Source organism: Vidua chalybeata, chromosome 10, assembly GCF_026979565.1.
Source record: "Vidua chalybeata isolate OUT-0048 chromosome 10, bVidCha1 merged haplotype, whole genome shotgun sequence".
NCBI classification, from domain to species: Eukaryota; Metazoa; Chordata; class Aves; order Passeriformes; family Viduidae; genus Vidua; species Vidua chalybeata.
Window position 1 is genome coordinate 21865738 of NC_071539.1, and position 19182 is coordinate 21884919.

General features: G+C 46.6%; 1 protein-coding gene across 4 annotated transcripts in view; it reads right to left on the reverse strand.

Annotated features, from left to right (window-relative positions):
* Positions 1 to 1263: 1263 nt before the first annotated feature.
* The window catches only part of FARP2 (FERM, ARH/RhoGEF and pleckstrin domain protein 2), a 73522-nt gene continuing 55603 nt past the window's right edge, over positions 1264 to 19182 (reverse strand). For 3 of the 4 annotated variants that reach the window (XM_053951360.1, XM_053951359.1, XM_053951361.1), the window contains exons 15-27: positions 18264 to 18353; positions 16804 to 16937; positions 15849 to 15930; positions 13772 to 14009; positions 12825 to 12955; positions 11972 to 12040; positions 11481 to 11570; positions 10730 to 10812; positions 8519 to 8637; positions 7582 to 7745; positions 4928 to 5035; positions 4009 to 4160; positions 1264 to 2892 (exon numbers count right to left, since the gene is read on the reverse strand). In XM_053951360.1, the coding sequence (XP_053807335.1) occupies positions 2805 to 2892; positions 4009 to 4160; positions 4928 to 5035; positions 7582 to 7745; positions 8519 to 8637; positions 10730 to 10812; positions 11481 to 11570; positions 11972 to 12040; positions 12825 to 12955; positions 13772 to 14009; positions 15849 to 15930; positions 16804 to 16937; positions 18264 to 18353 (1548 nt within the window). In that variant the 3' untranslated portion in view covers positions 1264 to 2804. Of the gene's footprint in view, positions 2893 to 4008; positions 4161 to 4927; positions 5036 to 5599; positions 5713 to 7581; positions 7746 to 8518; positions 8638 to 10729; positions 10813 to 11480; positions 11571 to 11971; positions 12041 to 12824; positions 12956 to 13771; positions 14010 to 15848; positions 15931 to 16803; positions 16938 to 18263; positions 18354 to 19182 lie in introns of those variants that run through there. The other variant, XM_053951362.1, reaches the window with a different exon arrangement.

Here is a 19182-nt window from a genome sequence, read left to right on the forward strand (position 1 = left end):
ACTCACCCTGCCCAGCAGAGGACCTGGCTCCTGGCACAGCCCTTGTCCATTGGCACAGCCCTGGTTCTGTGCCAGGCACAGAATGCCTGGAGCCCACGCCTGCTGCTGCTTCAGCAGAGCTAAAGCTGAGGTGGGGCCAGTGTGAAACACTTCACTGGTGTAAGAGAATCACTTCTCTGACCAGGGAGAAGGCAGCAGGCACCAGAACAGCTCTGGTCTGTTACATTCAGTGTGTCAGGAGTTACTGCACAGTCTGTGCACAATGAAGCAGGGCTGTGTTACCCTGGATGGAGGTCAAGCATGAAGAGGCAAAACCCACTGTAGGGGTTGTTCAGCCTGAAGAAGGCTCCAGGGTGACAAGGGGGGGAATGGCTTCACACTGGCAGGGCAGGCTTAGATGGGATAGTAGGAAGAAATTCTTCCTTTGAGGGTAGTGAGGCTCAGGTGGCACAGGCTGCTCAGAAAAGATGTGGCTGCCCCTTCCCTGGAAGCGTCCAAGGCAGGTTGGACAAGACTTGGAGCAACCTGGGATAGTGGAAGGTGTCCCTGCCCATGGTGGGAAGGGGAGGGGGTGGAACTGGATGGGCTTTGAAATAGTGAGACCATGGCTATTAAGCCATGCAGTCCCAACTGCATCTCCCCCTTACATACAACTTAGCACCATAGCAAGAAATAAGGACCTGTTTTAATTCTGTTCTTACCTAAAGCTCCTGTTAAGGAAACTTCTCATGTTTGTAGTTAAGACAAAAATACTCCTGGAGAGTAATTTTTTCCTGGAGGAAAAATGAAATATTTTACAGAACTGATACACCACAGAAATCCTCACCATTTTTAAAAGTTCACTGAGGTAAGGCAGTTTTGCTAGGAATACCAATATTTTTGGCTTTCCTAGCCTGAGCTCCTGCCCTTTAAATGCACAGACATTTGAGCTCAGCATTCTCAAACCAAGAAGGGACTTTTGCTGCCTGCTGTCCTTCCAGACGCTCCTGGTTTAGAGACCCCCACCTCAGCCATTTCATCTTCAAGAGAGATGCTGAGCTGCGAGTTCAGCACAGAAGCAGCTAAAGGATCATTCACTCACCAGCCCACAAACCTTGAGGGAAGACTCTTGCTCACTGTGGGAGCCCCACTTTGGATGGAGAGCACTTGGTATCAGGTGAGCTGAGATCCAGGGTCGTGGAGAACTACTGAGTAACTTGAACCTGGGATTGTGGGTCCAGGAATGGGGATGGTGAGCTCAGGAATAAGAGGCTGAGAGAGTTTTATAGCAAGATGCTATTTACTTTGAACAGTCATATTCAGCCACGGTATAACATGTCTAATCAATCCACATGGATACACCTACAACAGGTAATTAAAAAAATAATAAATGAAGATGCTAATAAATTAAGTACATTTAACTTAGATGGGACAATGGTCTTTGTGACAGTGATGGCAAAGTCTGGATCTGCAGTCACTCCTCTAGGATGCAAATGCCAAGCAAGAAAATCCCTCTGGATCCCCCTCCCTTCAGTCCTCATCCCACAAATGCTTGAGACCATTAACTGAACACTCGTGCTGGCCTCTGTCCATCCCATTGTCCCATGGGATCTCCACATTCCTCCATCCTCACAGCGTGCAACACTTTCCTTTTGCTTTCACTGCTTCACTGCATTGTTCCTTCCATTAGTACACAAACACTTTTCTATCTAATATAAATCAGAGTCTCCACAGCCCATCAAAGCCATGTCCAGCAGCATCTTGTGGCACTTAGCGAATGTCAGTCCTTCTGTGGAGGCACCCAAAGGTGACAGCTTTACAAAAGAGAACAAGCTGCAAACATTTCAGATTTAATACAGAAATTTAATAGAGTCCACAGACACTAATGCTCCATCTGGAATCCAGTGACTTTTACACCTTCATGAGAAACAGAAGATGGATCCCACCCCGAACTGAAACAGAAGATTAGGGATTTTCATTTCTTTGCATGACAAAAGCACAAGCAACAGTGACTTTCAGAGGCTTGTTCTCCTACAGTGCTTAAATGCCTTGAAAACATCACCCACACCAGAGTGGAGAGTGTTTGCCATCCCGTGCCTTACTTAACCCCTACTACAGGATAAAGAAACTGGAGCTGTGATATGAGAATAGTGATTGAGTTCAGAGGACAAACCGTGCACCCCCCTGCACTGATCCACAATCCACCAACACCTCACCAGCTCAGCAGAGACTCAGTCTTCCTGCTTGCCTGGAAACTGCTGCCTTGGCAGCTCCTGAGGAGCAGAGCTGTTCTGGGAGAGCTGCAGTGTCTGTTCAGAAGGAGCTGTGTGTGAGCCAACACATGGTGTGTTCCTGTTTGTCTGAGGCAGCTGTGCCAGCAGGCTGATGGTAGCAGCAGCAGGACAGGGTGTGCTGCCAGCCCCACAAGCACCCGGGACAGGGAGCCCTGGCACCACTGCTGCCAGCTCCCTGGAAGCTGCTGATTTTCTCCCATGTGTGCTGATCATCCAGTCAAAATGTAAAAAGAAGGTGGTGCCTGCCTTCAGGGCAGGTAAAGGTGTCACTGTACAGGTACAATGGAACAAGAACCCTTCCATGATGTGTGCACCCAGCACTGCTGTTGTTGGGTTCTCTCTAAGGAACAGACTTGACCCTCTTCCACACCATCGGGAGTGGATGTGATCCCTGTCTGCAGCCCCTCACTCCCACTTTCCATACTGGGGGGAATGAGCCTCCTGGGTCTTTGCTTTGTCAGCTCCAGAGCCTCCTGTTCCTGCCTGTTTGTTTTGTTGGTGTTGCCAGCAGAGATCCAGCTCTGCCTCACGTCAGTCTGTGTGTGTTTCCTTCTCCTTGGGAAGCAGCAGGCTCGACCTGGCAGGAGAGCTGGTAGCTCTTTTGATCACCTCCATCCACCTGCCAAGAAAAGACAGGAGAAATGTTTAACCCTCACTCACAGGTAATCTTGTCCTTTGTTATGAGTTGTACCTCTTTCCCAAACCTCCCAAAACAGCCATTTTCTTTCTTTCACAAGTCTTCTGGAAAATTAACTCTTCAAAGGGACAGCTTGAAATGTGGCAAATACCCTGCAGAACATGGTTGCCTATCCAAGTAACAAGTCCACAGTGCTCTGAGCTCCAGAGAACTCTCATGAGAGCTCACTGTGTTCTCTCCTCAGTGCTATCAAGGATGACAAGCTGACAATAATTATTGCTTTTCTTAACAATAAATTAGGAAATAGGTAACAGCCTTGCTCCTGTGGAAGAAAGCAAAGCAACAGAGAAAAAAAACAAGACAAATCCACTGTGAATTGGACATTTTTCCCCTGAAATCCCTACATGATAAAGACCACAACTTATGGCTCGGGTAGCAGATACCTCAGCTGTTCACAAGTGTGTGACACTCTCCCAAGGAAGGGGGACATGTGACACCTCAGTAAAACCACATTCCAAAACTACCAATACAACCCAGTGCAAGGGCTCTCAACACAGCAGCAAAGTTTTGTACAAAGTTTTTTGTGGTGCATTTCACACACAGTTTGGACCCTCTGTGGAAGCCCCTAAGAGCAATTATAGAGGATAACAAGAAAATGTAATTACAGAGAAACCAGAAGTGAAAAGGAGCCCTGCACTTGTTGCTCTCGGCCTCGTGTTGTAACTTCTGCTCCCAGAGATGAAAGATAAAAACTAAAGAACTCTTTACAGAACCTGGAAATCTGACTCCCAAAGAGCTGGAGGAGCTGAGCACCCCACAGCACTTCCCCTCCTACATTCCTCTCTGGCTCCAACAAAGCCCCAGACTCCTGGCACAAAGCACAGCTCACAGCTCCAGGTGCATCCCCAGCTCTTCCACACACAGAGGAGGGTTCTGTCAGAGGAGGGATCCCCAAATATCATTGGTGGGGAGAAGAAGGGAACGTTATTCCTGAGAATGCACTGGAAGATCAATCAGACTAGGAGGAAAGAGGGGATAAAAGGACCAGCCACAGTTAAGAGCAGGTTATAAACCAAGACAGAGAAACCAGAAAATTACCTCTCAAAGGTGTATTTGCTCTCAGCCCTGAAGAAATACACGTGGGACTTGAACTGCAGCTTGAAGACATAATCCTTCTGAATCCCATCCGCCTCCACAGGGCAGCTGACCGTGTAGCCAAGCAGGGGGAGGCTGGCCAGGGGATAATCATCCTGCAAGAGCCCAAGAGCCCAGCCCTGAGTGCCAGGCACCCCTGCCATGCAGCCCGTGTACCACAGGGGAGGGCTGTGCACTCTTGTTCAGGAGACAACAGGACAACTCTTCTGGCAAGGCCACCAACTGCTTATAATTAAACCTTCCCCCAACTCCTTTCATTTTTTATAGTTATTTTGCTTCTGCTCCTCTGCCCAATGCTGCCTCCTGGGCTCCCTCCTCCTTCTCTGCACCCTTTCTATGGAACTTGAAACACAGATCTGACAAAAAAGGTGTGAAGTAACTCTCACAAAAGAAAATGTGACCTCAAGGCAAGAAGCCAGAATAACCTAATTCCTGGGTTAACACAGTTTATTTGGTTAATAAGATGAAAAGATTGCACTGCATCATGGTTCATTATCAAGCAGGTGCTGGATGCACCATGGGCAGAAAAACCCCTGGAGCCTGTCAGGCTGAGCTGAAGCCCAGCACAGACAGAAGTGGGCAAAGAAGACCCAAAGGCTGCTGTGTCCCTCACAGCCCTCAGTCACTGCATGAGGAGACATTTCCCCCTCACCCACAGAAGGTCACTACCATCAGAACTGGAAATTTAAGTTCCACAAGAAGTGCCCACAGCCTTTCAGAGACCAGCTTCATTATGAGCTACCTCCTCTTCCCCTTGTTACTCTCCTTCCAACAGCAGTGATTTGCCCCTGGAGCTGAAAGCCAAGGATCCCCAGGTCCCCCCAGCACCCTGACCATCACCCCCTCACCTACACCTGCCCACCTGGTGTGTCTTGTAGAAGAACAAGCAGAAGTTGGTGAAGACGACCCACAGTTTCTGCCAGCCATTGCTGTTCTTGAACTTCCTCAGCAAATACCCAGAGAGCTGGTTCTGGTAGAAAGGAAAAGAGGACTGCCATGAAATCACCGGCTGCCATCCTGCTGCTGCTCCTGCACTTCTCCCTGGTGTCAAAGGCCTCCCAGGTATGGTGACAGCCACCAGGGTCCCTCCCCTTCAGCCACCCTTTCTGACATGCAGAGAACCCACAGGGAACACACTGTGTGAGAAGGGAAATAAAGCAGGAGGGGAAACAGAGGACTGCAGAGCTGGGAGATAAACAACACGTGGCAGCCACACGAAGCAAAGCCGGCGTGGAAGGGGCTGCAGGGAGGGGAACACCACTGCCTTGGAGTCAGCCAGCAGGAGAGGGAAACCTCTGGCATGGAATGACAGCACAGGAATTTTGTAATTTAAGAAAAAGACAGGATATGTGGCAGATTTACAGAGAACCATTTTTTGAGGGATAGACAGGAGGAAATCCTGTCTTAACGAGGCAGTGGTACACATCTGCCTCTGAGGACGAGGATCCTCACGTGAGCAGTTAGGAAGCAGGACATTTTCCTGGGCATCCCATGGCTCCTCCCCACCAGCACAAAATGTGAGAGGCATCTTTACCTGGATCATGCACAAGTAATCAGACAGGGATAGGCTCTGGTTCCGGTACCAACAAACATGGGTGATTGTGTTGGGCCGTTGGGCCTGGCCCAGCAAATAGCGAGGAGGAAGCTCTGGAGAAACAGCAAGAGAGCAGAAAACTGAGCAGAGAAAGGGGGAGAGAAAGAGAAAAACAGAATGTTAGGGTGAGAGGAGTGATGCAAGAAAGGTGGCTGTCAAAGGAAAATGCATTGTGAAAAAAAATGACAGTGTTAGAACATGGAACAGATCAGAGTGAGAGCAAGTGCAAGAACTCACACATTCAATCCCAGAACCTGTAGCAGGGTGGGCTTGTTATCCATGCACAGAACTGTGAACTGGTGTCTTTCCCAAGCAGGGAAAGGCCTGTCCCCTCCAACAGAAACCACGACAGAAGCCAGCTCAAGTGCCCAGTGTCTGTACCTCAAGCTCAGGTCACATCTATAGCACTTCCCTTACCAAGCTGATCCACACGATCTCTATCAGAAAAACACAGGAGCTCCAGTGCCCAAATTTTTAACTCCACTTAAACAAGTGCCTCAAGAGCAGAGCAGGACAGGCAGGCACAGACACAGGCTGCAGCCCCCTGCCCCATTGCTTTTGTCAGGTTAGTGACCTCCTTTCTCTGTCCATGTTATTTAGGGTCCTTCCCACTTCTGGAAGCCTTCCAAGCATGCCAGCCTCCAGGCAGGTGTCCTACCCTGCCAAACTGCTGCCTAAAGTAAAACCATAGAGTTGGTGCAAGCAGTGTAAGGAGTGCTGAGCTGATCAGTCTCGAAATCTGCAGGATTCAGTGCCCAAATGTGCCACCCGTGCTGCCTTAAACTGTGAGTAACAGCAAGACTGCAGGTACCAGTGGCTCACAGAATCCCAAAAAGGTTTGGGTTGGAAGGGACCTTAGAGCTCATCTGGTTCCAACCCCTTCCACTAGACCAGGTTGCTCAGACTCCCACCCAACCTGGCCTTGAACACCTCCGTGGGCACATAATGAACATCTCTGCTCAGCATAAAATGATGCTGCCATGAAAAGACACTTGGCTGCTCAGTCCTGCCAGTGAGGGAAGGGCAGAGAATTCCAACTGAAATCTCTCTTCTTAATTCTGGGTGCAGTACAGCTACTAACCAGAGCTCAGTACAGCACAGTCAGTCTCTAAAGGAAAATATCATGGATAGGGAACCATTAAGGTTGGAAAAGACCTCCAAGATCATCAAGTCCAACCTCTGACCAAATCCCACTGAACAATTTGGCAAAGTGCCACATCCATACATTCTCTGAACATTTCTGGGGATAGTGACCCCACCACTGCCCTGGGCAGCCTGTTCCAATGCTTAACCACTCTTTTTGTGAAGAAATTCTTCCTGATTCCCAACCTGAACCTCCACTGTACAGCTTGAGGCCATTCCCTCTTGTCCTGCCCCTTGTTCCCTGGGAGCAGAGCCCAACCTCCACCTGGCTGTCCCCTCCTGTCAGAGAGTTGTGCAGAGCCAGAAGGCCCCCTCCAAGCCTCCTTTTCTCCAGGCTGAGCCCTCTCAGCTATTCCTGGTGCTTCAGACCCTCCTCCAGCTCCACTGTCATTCTCTGGACACGCTCCAGCCCCTCAATGTCCTTCTTGTCACAAGGGGCCCAAAACTGACCCCAGGATTTGAGGTGCACCAGCAGTACCCAGCACAGGGAATGCTCAGTCCTCCTGCAAGCAAGCAGGGTGAAACCCAAAGGAGCAATTCAGTGCCAGCATATCCTGGGCTTCCTTTAAACCTTCCCTGCTTTGGTCCCGCTGCCGAAGCAAAGCCCTGCTGCACGGAGAGCGCGAGTGCGGACACACAGACAGCCACAGAGGGGACAGCATGCAGAGGTGGTGGGTGGCCCACGCTCTCCCTGGACACAGAACCTCTGCCAAGGCCGAGTGGGAGATGGAGGCCAGGGCAGGAGGGACAGAGCGGGGCCAGCGCTGCGCCCGCGGTACCTCGACGGCCGCGCTGTGGTCGGCCATGGAGACGCTGGTGTTGCGGTACCAGCACACGTGCATGGTGGTGTTGGCACGGTGGTGGCTCTGCCTGTCCAAGGAGCTACGGGAGGAGTGAATGTCATCTTCGGACTCCTGTTCTACAGAGACCTCATCAGAGGATCCTGGGGGAGGAGAATTGGGTAGTGGTTTAAGAAAACTGTGCAATAGAAAAAGCAAGAGAAGCTGGGATTCCTGAGAAAGGCGGTTTTCTCTTGCCATGGTCCAGTTTTAAGTATGTCAAGCTGAGCTGGTTACGCAGCTCCTCCGACCACTCTGAGCACATCAGTCTGAGTTTCATAACTCAGTTCTGCCTGGGGCAGCTGACTCACAGGATCAAAGGATAGTCTGGGTTTGAAGGGACCTTAAAGCTCATAATTCCAACCCCCTGCCATGGGCAGGGACACCTTCCACTAGAATAAAATCACAGAGTGGTTTGAGTCAGTGCTGTGTCCAACAAGCAAAAATGACCACACTTCATCTTGAGTCAAGGAACAGAACAGAGGTCTCCAAGAAAAAATACTCCATGTTTCAGCACAGCCATAACACCATCAGACAAGCACAGGAGTACTGGGCTATAAAAGCTGACCTCCAGAGACACTACATTTTGGACAAAAAAAACTCACCACTTAGTAAAATTGAGAAAAATCTATGTAAAGGGTGACTAAGGGACCTTATAAAATTAACAACTCTACAATGGGAGCATCTCTGCTGCATTTAAAGCTATCTTGAACATAAGTCTAGGAAGACAAGCATATCTCTTTTGATTAAAACCAAAGCCCAATTAATTCTCCATTATCATATGAATTATAAAAATATGTCATTTATGTCATCAAAAGGAAAAGCAGAAAGGACAGGACAACTGCTGCTTTTCAGGGAGGCAGGGAACACCACTTACTGTTGGAGCGGTTGCACACGGAGTTTTCCAGAAGCATCTCGGATTTCTCTGTAGATTTCTTGGCCATTTCAATTGCCACATTTAGGTCTTCCATCCACTTGCCCATCTCCAGGCGGGTGCTGCAAGGGAAGCAGTGGGAATGGGGATCTGCCAGCCCAGAACTGTGCCTGTGTGCTGAAGGCACAAACGTGCCCAAAACGTGGGACAGTGTCCTTCCATTAGATAAATAAAATAAATAAAACCAAAATTAGAATTCCTCCAAAGCAGGAGCCTTCCAGAGAGGAAAGTGACCTCATACAGCCTCCACCTCTATAGTCAAGCCTTGAAACAAGACTAAACTAACAAACACTTGGGCTTTATAGCAAATAAAATGAACAGACAGCTGGCAGGGGTCAGGAGAGGAATTCTGGAGATGGGGGATATGAGCCATGACTTTTTTTGAAGGATAAATGGCAGCATGAAGCACAGCCCATCTTTTAAAGGGCATCTGGGGTGTACCTGGCATCTCAAGCAAGTAAAACCCAGAGCACAGGAAGAGGAAGCTTCCTTGCCCCCTCCCAGGATCCACTACAAGGTGAGACCTTCACAGCCCTTCAAGGTGTATCTGTATCCACAGGGATGCAACAGAGAAGGTTTAGCCTTAGACACAGCCACAACATTTCTTTGTTTTGGTAACCACCTCTTTTTTTTTTCTTTTTTTGAAAGTTTTAAATTTAGACTGAAAATTCCACATTTGGTCTAAGCCTAACAGCAAATTTTATTTTTGACAGGTAACCTTTGAGCTATTTTAAAGTCATGACAAGGTAAAAATTCTGTTTATTTTTCTAAATTTAGGAATCTTTCAAGCACCTTATGGCTCACAGCTGCTGAGAAATGGTTGATCTTAAAAAAAATGCATTCTCAGGTGTTAGTTTGGAATTTTAAAAAATACATCTGCATACCAAAGGTATTGGCTCCTGTGCCACTACACACCTGATTTATAAATATACTAGTGGTTATTTTTCAAGAACAAGTCATCAAGCAGTAAAAACCCTATGATTTAAGGTTGAGCTTTAGTGCTCCCAACCCTGCATTGTTGGCATTCCTGATTCCAGCTGGGTTTTCACAGCAGACTTGCAGAAAGACAAGAACTCCTAAAGCTAATCCTGACACAGGTGTAGGAGCCATCCTAATTACAAAAAGATACCAAACTCAGTGCACAGGGGTAATTTAGGCTGAAAAAGGATTGGTTTTTATTTCCAAGTCAGCCTTTAATTCTTCCCCAGCTTCCTCCAGGAGATTCTGCAGGAACTCTCCCCTCCTCACAGCAATTCGTATGTTATGAATTTTAATTCTTTTGAGTCTCTAAAATATTTGTATGTTTAGATTTTGTCTCCTGAAGTGGTTTGAAGGATGACACTGGCGACTCCCAAATAAACAAGCACAATGGCAAACTTATTGCTGCTGTTTTGGGTCAGACAGAAACACAGAACCACAGGATGGTTTGGGTGGGAAGGGAACTTAAAGCCCATCTCATCCCACTCCATGAGGGCAGGGACATCTTCCACTATCCCAGGTTGCTCCAAGTCCTGTCCAACCTGGCCTTGGACATTTCCAGGGCTGGGGCAGCCACAGCTGCCCTGGACAACTATGCCAGGGCCTCAGCACCTTCACAGGTAAGAATTCCTTCCCAATATCCCATCTAACCCTGCCCTCTGGCAGTGGGAAGCCATTCCCCCTTGTCCTGTCCCTACAGGCCCCTGTCCAAAGTCTTTTTCCATCTTCCTTGTCAGCTCCTTCAGGCACTGGAAGGCCACAGTGAGGTTACCTGGAGCTTCTCTCCTCCAGGTGAACAATCCCAGCTCTCCCAGCCTTTCCTCCCAGCAGAGCTGCTCCATCCCTCTGCTCACCCTGGTGCCTCCTCTGGACTCTCTCCAGCAGCTCCAGCTCCTTCCTGTGCTGGGCCCAGGGCTGGGGCAGCTCTGCAGGTGGGGTCTCACCTGAGCAGGGCAGAGGGGCAGAATCCCAATCCCTTTCCTGCTGCCCACACTGGGATCAGGCCAGGATAAACTGCTGCTTCCCAAAATTCAACACTGAAAAAGGAGCTGTGAAGAGTCCTGGGCTTATTTTGAAGTCCAGAGGATGCATAAAACACCCCTCTGGCTCTGCACCACTTGAGCAGTAACTTTCTGGAGAAGGAATCCATCAAAGCCACAGGAAAACTAAGATTACCTGGCTGCCACCACTATGGTTTTCTGTGCAGAATAGATTGTGAAGCAGTGTGGGACAGACCATTCATTCTCACTCTCCTCCACCTGCAGGAAAAGAAAAGATTTTTCTCATCAGTGCTCAGTCACCAATAAACACTAAAACTGCCCTGTGCTGGTTGGGACTGGAGTCAAACAGGATTCCAACCTGGCTGCAGGAAGTGCAGAACAGCAACTCTTTGACGAATACCACCTACTTTCAAGTCTATTTTGGCTCTATATGAAAATCTATGGTGTGTTTCTACTGCAGGGGCACAACACCACTTCCAGCAGGACAAGGAAAGGAAGGGGTTGGAGCAGATTTGGCTCATTACTCACCGGGGGGTCGAGCACTATCAGCTGCAAACCAAAGACAGAAAGAACAATCGTGTTAGAAAAGGTGTGGGGAGGCAGGAGGATTGATTACATGCCCAGGTGTGTGCAGGGGAACAAAACACCAGGATAAATAAATCCCTATTTCCAGATCAGCCTCTCACAGCAGCGTGAAAATGAATGGGCAACAGGCTGTGCTCCAGCTGTTCTGCTAATATGGAAGGAACAAACTCATCACCTGCAGATAAAGAAAGCTCTGTTTGACACACATCAAGGTCCAATTGCTGCTGAGACCTGCCTTGGAGCAGTTTGTGGCTTTGGTCCTTGTGCCCTGAAGGAATTCTTCAGCCTGCCTTAGGCAAAGCCATTTCCTTAACCCTGTGGTGCAACATGGAGCCACTTACCAACATGCCGTGCAGAGAGAGGTGTCCATGGATTTTGAACTGATTTGTCCCTGTGACCCCTTTGCTTGTGTACAGTAACATATCTGAGAACTGGAAAGGCAGGAAGAGAACAATCAGTGCTCTGAAAGCAGCAGGCAGGGCCAAGGATTTTTTGACATCTCCTTAAAAATTTGTTGCTTAAAGGCCATTGTAGATGCATGAAAAATGGCATGAAAAATGCCATTTCTCAGTTTGGTCAACTACCCTCCCAACCACTCTTTTGATTACTTATAAAAGAGGAAATTAAGTCTTTAAATTCTGTTAAAACTCTGTGCCATTAAGGAACCAAGTTGACCAGAGAATAGTGCCACAACCACGCCCTCTAAAAACATTGCACAGAGTGAGTTTTTAGTCTCAGGTGCTGATGTTAAGCACAAGTACAAGAAAACACACTTCCCCAACAACTTTATCTTGAAGACCTTGGGTTTATAAAAGTCAGGAGCAACACCCACCAGAAAGAACATCCGCTGCTGTAAGCCCTTCTTAGTGAGCTTGTACAAGCAACCTTCCCGGATAAACTCCTGCAGTGGAAAAGAAAAAGTTAAACAATGTTTGATCTTTCCTGACTTGAGGGAATTTTATTTTCATCCCAGAGTACACAGATGTTGATTGGTGCTCAGCAATGACCACTAACAGATTTCTTAGAGGCCCGATGACACTTTCCTTCCTTTTTTTGTGACATGAATCAGCTCCTTGCTGCAGCCAGCATTTAAATCAGTGAAGGAAGAGAAGGGAAAGGAGCAGAATTCCTGTTGGACACCAGCAGTTCACCTATCACACTTACATCCCACTGCAGTGACTGCCATAGCATCCCCAAAGCACATGTGATGCTCCTGTATTTATGCCCAGTACATCTATCAAAAACAAAGAAACAAAAAACCAGGCAGGAACTGCACAAACTCCTGTAATACAGAGGCACCCACACCAGTTCAGCCCAGTGCTGTGGCTCTCGTCATCCCTGTGCTCCCTGAGTTTGCACCAGGCAGACACAAGCAGAGCTGGGAGTGCATTTCCAGTAGGACACACCAGTTCCCACACAAAGCACCACACCCAGCACACCCAGTATCTGTACTGGAAACACAAAACTGCAGCCAGAGTTTAAGCAGAATCTTTTCTGATCCATTCCTCAGAATCTCACCAAGGTGATGACCCCATCATCCATGGCATTCACTAAGAGACAGTTACATGAAGCCTTCACAGTTGTCCCACAGACCAGAGGGGCAGTGATGGCAAATCCACGCTTCAAAGGCACTTCCTTGGAAATAAAACCAACAAAGGCTCTAAAAACTAAGCAGAGGCACTTACCCTGCCAGGTGCTGTGAGATTGTCTATCCCAATCAGGTCGTGCTGCAGCTCTGTAAGCTTCTGGAAGTTTTCCAGGCGGATGAGGCTGTGCTGCAGCTGTGAGGTCATTTCTGTGACTTCCTTCAGGGCACCTGTGTGGAGAACAGCACCAATGGGACCAGAGCAGAGCAACCCAAGCCACCCATTTCACCCCTGGAAAACTGAATCTGCAATTTAGATCGGAAATTCACAGCAAATTTTAGAACAGAATGGTTCGTACGGAAGGGACCTACAATGATCACCCAGTCCAAATGCCAATTTAAGTGTATTTTAGAAAAGGGTAAAAAGAGCAAGCAACTTCATAGCATTTCCTATGATTCTGGAGATCATTGTGTATCTGAGATTTTGCTTAAACAAAAAGTATTTACCATGCAGCTGAAAGTAAATGAAAAGAATCAAACCAAACTATTTCTGGCAAAGATTACTTTGTAATGGAATTTACTACACAAGCTTCTGATGCTGCAAAACAAACACTTTTTGGTCACATTTTTACATCTAAATGACAAAAAGTTTGTTAAAAAAACCTCCTCTTTTTTTTTTCCCTGCTAGGAGACAAGAAAAGGACTCATTTTCCAGCTTTGGTTGAAGCACTGAGATCCATCATGAGAAAACCACTTCCTGGAATGCCAGGAAAAAGAAGCACTTACATTGAATTTGTGGACATAATTGAAAATAAGTGAACCTAAGTGTTCAAGGCCAGGTTGGACGGTGTTCTGAGCATCTTGGTCTAGTAAAATTATCCCTGTCCATAGTGGAAGGGGAATGAGATGAGTTTTAAGGTCTCTTTCAACCCAAATCCTTCTGAGATTCTATGAGGGTATAATTCTTGTCTTCCCAGGGCACAGGCAGAGTTTTGGATGTCCATGGGGAGGGTGTTGCCAGCAGGACACGGCTGGGTGCTCACTCACTCCGGCAGTCGGCGAAGTCCCGGTGCTCTGCTGTGTAGTGCTTGCACAGCCTCCCCAGGATCAGCTTGTAGTGCATCAGTCTCTGGATGGGTTTGAGCAGGAAGGTGTTGAGGGGCAGGTAGCAAACCTTCTGCAGCTCAAACTCCTTATAAACCATCTCCAGCTTCTTGAGGCGTTTGGTTGCTTTCTCCAGTTCTGTCAGGACCTCGTCATGTTTCTGCAGATAACTGGTGAATTCCTGTGGAATTGGACAAAAAGTTACTTGGATCAAAGGAGAACTTTCATCATTAAAGGAAGTGGCAGGCAGCTTCTAGTCAAGGTCAAAATAGGTGTTTGTGTGGCATTGTGGCTGTGCCTGCTGGGAATATCAAATGCTGGTGGTGGAAATAGCAGTCCCACACTCCTGCACTCCCACTCAAGCCACTGGTTTTAATTAAATAATTACTCCACTACTGCAGCACCAATGTAACTGTCCCACAGAGGCACTCTGCTCCAAATAAAGTTGACTTCATTGCAGAAAAAAATATTCTGCCTTTAAAAAATATCTATATTTTTAAATTAAATAACCTTGTGAATCAAGGTCTCAATAGGGGAGCTAAATAAAGAACTTTTCTTTGTTTTCTGCTGAATAACCAACAAACACCTTTTCTCAAGGTAAATGTAGGTGCCTAAATAAGCAACAGTGACACAGAACCTTCCTGCAATTATTTTACCGTGTTTTCTTTTTAAATTCTTTCTCAACAATAGCTTGTTTGCAAGTTACCTCAAGATCAACTGAAAAAGAAAAGGTTTAGATGGGATATTGGAAAGAAATTCTTCCCTGTGAGGGTGGTGTCAGATACTAGAATCTGATAGTTCATGGCTTAAACATTGTTAGGAACCTTTTGCCTGTTATGGGCAAACTGTATAAAGAAGCTACAGCCACAGAAGCCCAGCCCTCCCTGAAGATGCCTGACTGGAACTTTGGACTGTGAGTTAAGATGCCTTGATAAGATAAAGGGAACACTATTATTCAATAATCATGGGTCTAGGGAGAAGTAAACAAGGCAGAGGGAAAAGAATGCATGCCCAAGAAAGCCAAACCCAGCAGAAAATCATTCCTGGCTGGGTTTGGGAGGGGGAGGCCATAGCCCAAGAGGCCAGGTCTGCACAGAGCCCCCCAGACAAAGGGGAGAGGAGGAGAGTTTTGGGTGAGTGGTGAAACCTCCAGTCAGAGGCAGAGAACACCCTTACACCAACTGGGTCAGTTGTAAAACCCCCCAACCCCAGGAAGGCCACATCCATGGGACATGCATGTGGGAAGCAGCTGAGGGGGGAGGGGGTCATAATCCATCAAAGACCCCTCCAAAGTGCTCCCCAGACTTATTCCTGTGGCCTTGCACCACAGGACTGCAGGGGATGCAAAGTGATTCAGTCTGCTGCAACAGACTGTGTAAGATTTGTCCCCCCTCCAGGGGAGGTACCTGGGCATTCCACCTGGCCTGAGCACATATTTATCCTTGGATTCTATGTTTTGTGGGGGACCCTCACCACCAAGAAGTCCAGCTGAACAGGATCATCAGGACACTGGTGGGATGTACTGAGCAGTGATACTTTCTTTAATCTGTCTCTGTCCCTCTCTTTCTGTTCCCCCACCACTTTTCCATTTCTTTCTCCCCCCCCCCGCCCCCTCTGATATTTACTATTAAATAAAGCCCATACTATTGACTTTGGCACATGGTCTCATTTGCATTTCAATTTTCTTTTCCATTTCTATTAATTTTAAGAAGCAGACCATAACAGGTGGTGAGGCCCTGGCACAGGTTGCCCAGAGAAGCTGGGGCTGCTCTGGATCCCTGGAAGTGTGCAAGGCCAGGCTGGACAGGGCTTGGAGCACCCTGGTGTAGTGAGTGGAAGGTGTCCCTGCCCATGGCAGGGGCTGGGATGAGATGAGCTTTAAGGCCCCTTCTAACCCAAACACTCCTGGGATTCTGTGATTAAGGGAAATATTAACCCTGAGCTCTGCTCCTTGACAAAACCAAACAAAACAGAACACCTCAATAATCCCCAAATTCTACATCTTGAGTCCTGTGCCTACCTTCAGAGCGTGCATGTTCCTGAGCATGACATCTCCGATGCGCTGGAAATCCCCTTTCACGTGAGCATTGCTTCTGCCTTCCCTGGAACACATGGAGGGAGGAGAGAGGGGACACACATGGGGGGATCAAGACATTTGTTTTCTCCCTCCATCTTCCCTTGTAATTCATGAGAAGCTTTAGGCATTTGACATCCCTATTTCACTGTTCAGATTGAAAACTTGGTACATTAAATGCACAAAACAGCAAACACAAAGACATGCTTAAGAAACTGAGAAAGGACTAGAAATGAACTTGTGTGAAAGTCTATTTGAGAGTTTTATGTTTCAGACCTCCATATAAATGTTATAACATGACCCCACCTGATTTTGTGAATTAATTTTTGTTCATACTTTGTTTATGTTGATCACCTCCTTTTGAAAGGGTGAGTATATACAGTATATATATTATATACTGTAATATATAACAAATCAGGTCAGGAGAAAATAATACAAAGTTTAAAAGACTAAAAACATCATCTGTGAAATAAACCGCATTGCAAGAACCAAACTCCCACCTTCATCACAAAAATGTTTCCTAGATTTTCACCTGGAGATTCATTAACTGGAAGGTGTGGAAAAAACACATGCATCATCTTTTTGATCTTGTGTTCCTTCTTTTTTCTAAGGCTTGAGAGACACCATCAGATTATATCAACAATTGATGATCTTAAAGGTGTTTTCCAAGCTAAATGATTCTGTGATTAAAAAACCCTCAGTCTGGTGCACAAGTCATACAACTACAGGATATTATATACAAGGCAAAGCTTGGAAAATGGCCTTTGTGCAACATAGTTTGTACTTTTTTCATAGCTTTCATTTCATAAAAGATTTCTCCTTGCTCCTGTTGATGTGGAAATACCAATTGTAGTCTGGTTTTGATGTGAGGATGTATAGAAAGGTCCCCCTCCTCACTTACCAGAGTGAGAGCCTTTGTTCAATCTCCTTCAGAAAGCCTCGGTGGAACTCATAGATGGGGTCTATGTTGGAGAAGAGCAGTGTCATCAGGCCCTCTGGCATGGCATTCTCCTTGATCACAGCACTCCGAAACCACTGCCAGAAACGCAGAAATTCTCATCAATGTCTCTGCTTCAGAAATTCATTGTTAGTATGAAAATTCCTGCTCCTGCAGCGATGGGGGAGGAGAAAGTATGCACAGGGAAAAAGCAGGAAGGAAGAAGTAATATTTAGGGAAGACTTAATTTGTGAAAAATGAAAAGATGGGATTTTTTTTTTCCTTGCCAAATATGAGGAAGATGAGGCTCTGGGCACAAGCTTGTTTCTGAATGCAATGATGGGATGGTTGGGGACAGCTGAGTGACAGTCAGTTACCCAGTGGCTGCCCCAGCTGCTGCCACTTCCACGCAGATAAAACTGCTCTCATAGGCCTGGAGCCCTGTGCAAGTCACTCAGCTGGAGACATCTTGTTGAGGTCACATTCCACACTTTAGCGCTTCCAGGTCCCCGCTTCTGGCAGGGACGGGGATATTACAAAAATCCTCTGAGATTTTTCTGAGGTGTTCCCCCTTCTTTTAGGAGAAGTGCTGGGAAGCCTGTAGGAGGAATTGGAGTGAGATGGTGCTCAACGAGCTTGCAGAGAACACCTCCACTGAGGCCATGCAGCGTTGAGGGACTCTAGCTTTTCTTTAATGAAATTAAAACAACAGCTTATAGAAAGGCAACAGTCACAGTGCTCAAACATGGAGCTCATGAACAAAAAAGCTCTTTTAGAAGCACATGAACTAGAAATTCATGCTGCCCTCCAAACTGGAGGGCAAACTGCACTTGTCTATTCTGAGTGAAAAGAGGAGGAAGAAACAGAAGCAACAAAACAAGAAGAAACTCTTCAAACCCCCATGGGTTCCATGCCCTTTGCAACTGTCATCTGCTCACAGATCCAAATGCACAAGGCTAAAAGCTTTCCAAGGCTAAAAGTTTCCAAAGGAAAACCACAGAGAAGACAGCCAGGTTATAAGCAGAGCTGGCAGATATCACTGAAACTGAATGTTGTGCAGTTGCAACACAAAATCAGAGTCAGCCTGGAAACATATTACTAAAAATCATGTAATATCAACAAATTAGTCACTCTTCAAGGGAAGGGACTGCTGCAAAATGTTTTTAGACTTTCCTTGTTCACAGTTTTCAGACCAAAAGTTTGCCTAAGCTATCAGGATGCACAGGATGTAGCTGCTGAAGCAAGTGCTGGAAGTCCAGAGAAGGTATCTGCCCTCCCACAGGAGGAGCTATGGAACATGGAAGGGGACAGCTACTTGGCTCATGGATTATGCTACATCACAAGAAGAAATTCCAAGTTTTTCCAACATAACAATCACAAATCTGTCAAAAAAAGGGAAAAGAAGTAAAGTCAAACTCACTTACCACTGTAATAACCTCCAGGTCCTTTAAATAGGTGCGTTCTGTGGCAAGGATCTCCTTTGCTATGAAGTATGCCTTGTCGGTGGGGCAGCGCTGGAAGGACACACAGCCACCAGTAAGTACTGAAACACAAACCTCTATTTCCCACTGGGCATCAGCTCTAACCCCACATCCACTTCCCCTTGCTGTGTGCAAATGGAGCAGCTCCTTATAAACAGGACATCTCTTTCTTCAGTATCACACTCCCAAATACTGACTTCACTTTAAAATATTCTTTATATTGTTAGGAGTATTAAAAAATAATACCAATTATATGTCAATTAGCACAGAATCACAAATGGTTTAGGTTAGAAGGGACCTCAAAGCTTACATCATTCCAACCCCCTGCCATGGGCAGGGACACCTTCCACTACACCAGGGTGCTCCAAGCCCTGTCCAACCTGGCCTTGGACACTTCCATTACATGAACTTCCACCTCAAATTAAGGGAGCACTTTACAAAAATATGGAAACACTTAATCCAAGATACCAAGATTTTAAACAGTTCTCTAACCACCAAACACAGCCCAACAGATTTGCAAACAGTCCTTTTCCAAAACTTTCTTTCCACTTACAGCTTTTACTCAAGATACTCCTTTGAAGACCATATTAATTAGCTAAGAAAAAAAGAAAATCAAACTACAGCAGTTGTAGGCTGCACAATTGCTCTGGGCCACTCTTTAAAGAGAAGACAGAATGGATACGGAAAAACAAAGGAATGAAATGGTGGCAAGAGATGTTGTGCAGTTACAACACAAAATCAGAGTTAGTCTGAAAACATATATTACTAAAAATCATGTAATATTAAGGAATTAGTCACTCTTCAAGGTAAGGGACTGCTTTGTCTCCTTAGCTCACGATGCTGTGCTGTAGTTCTGTGCCAA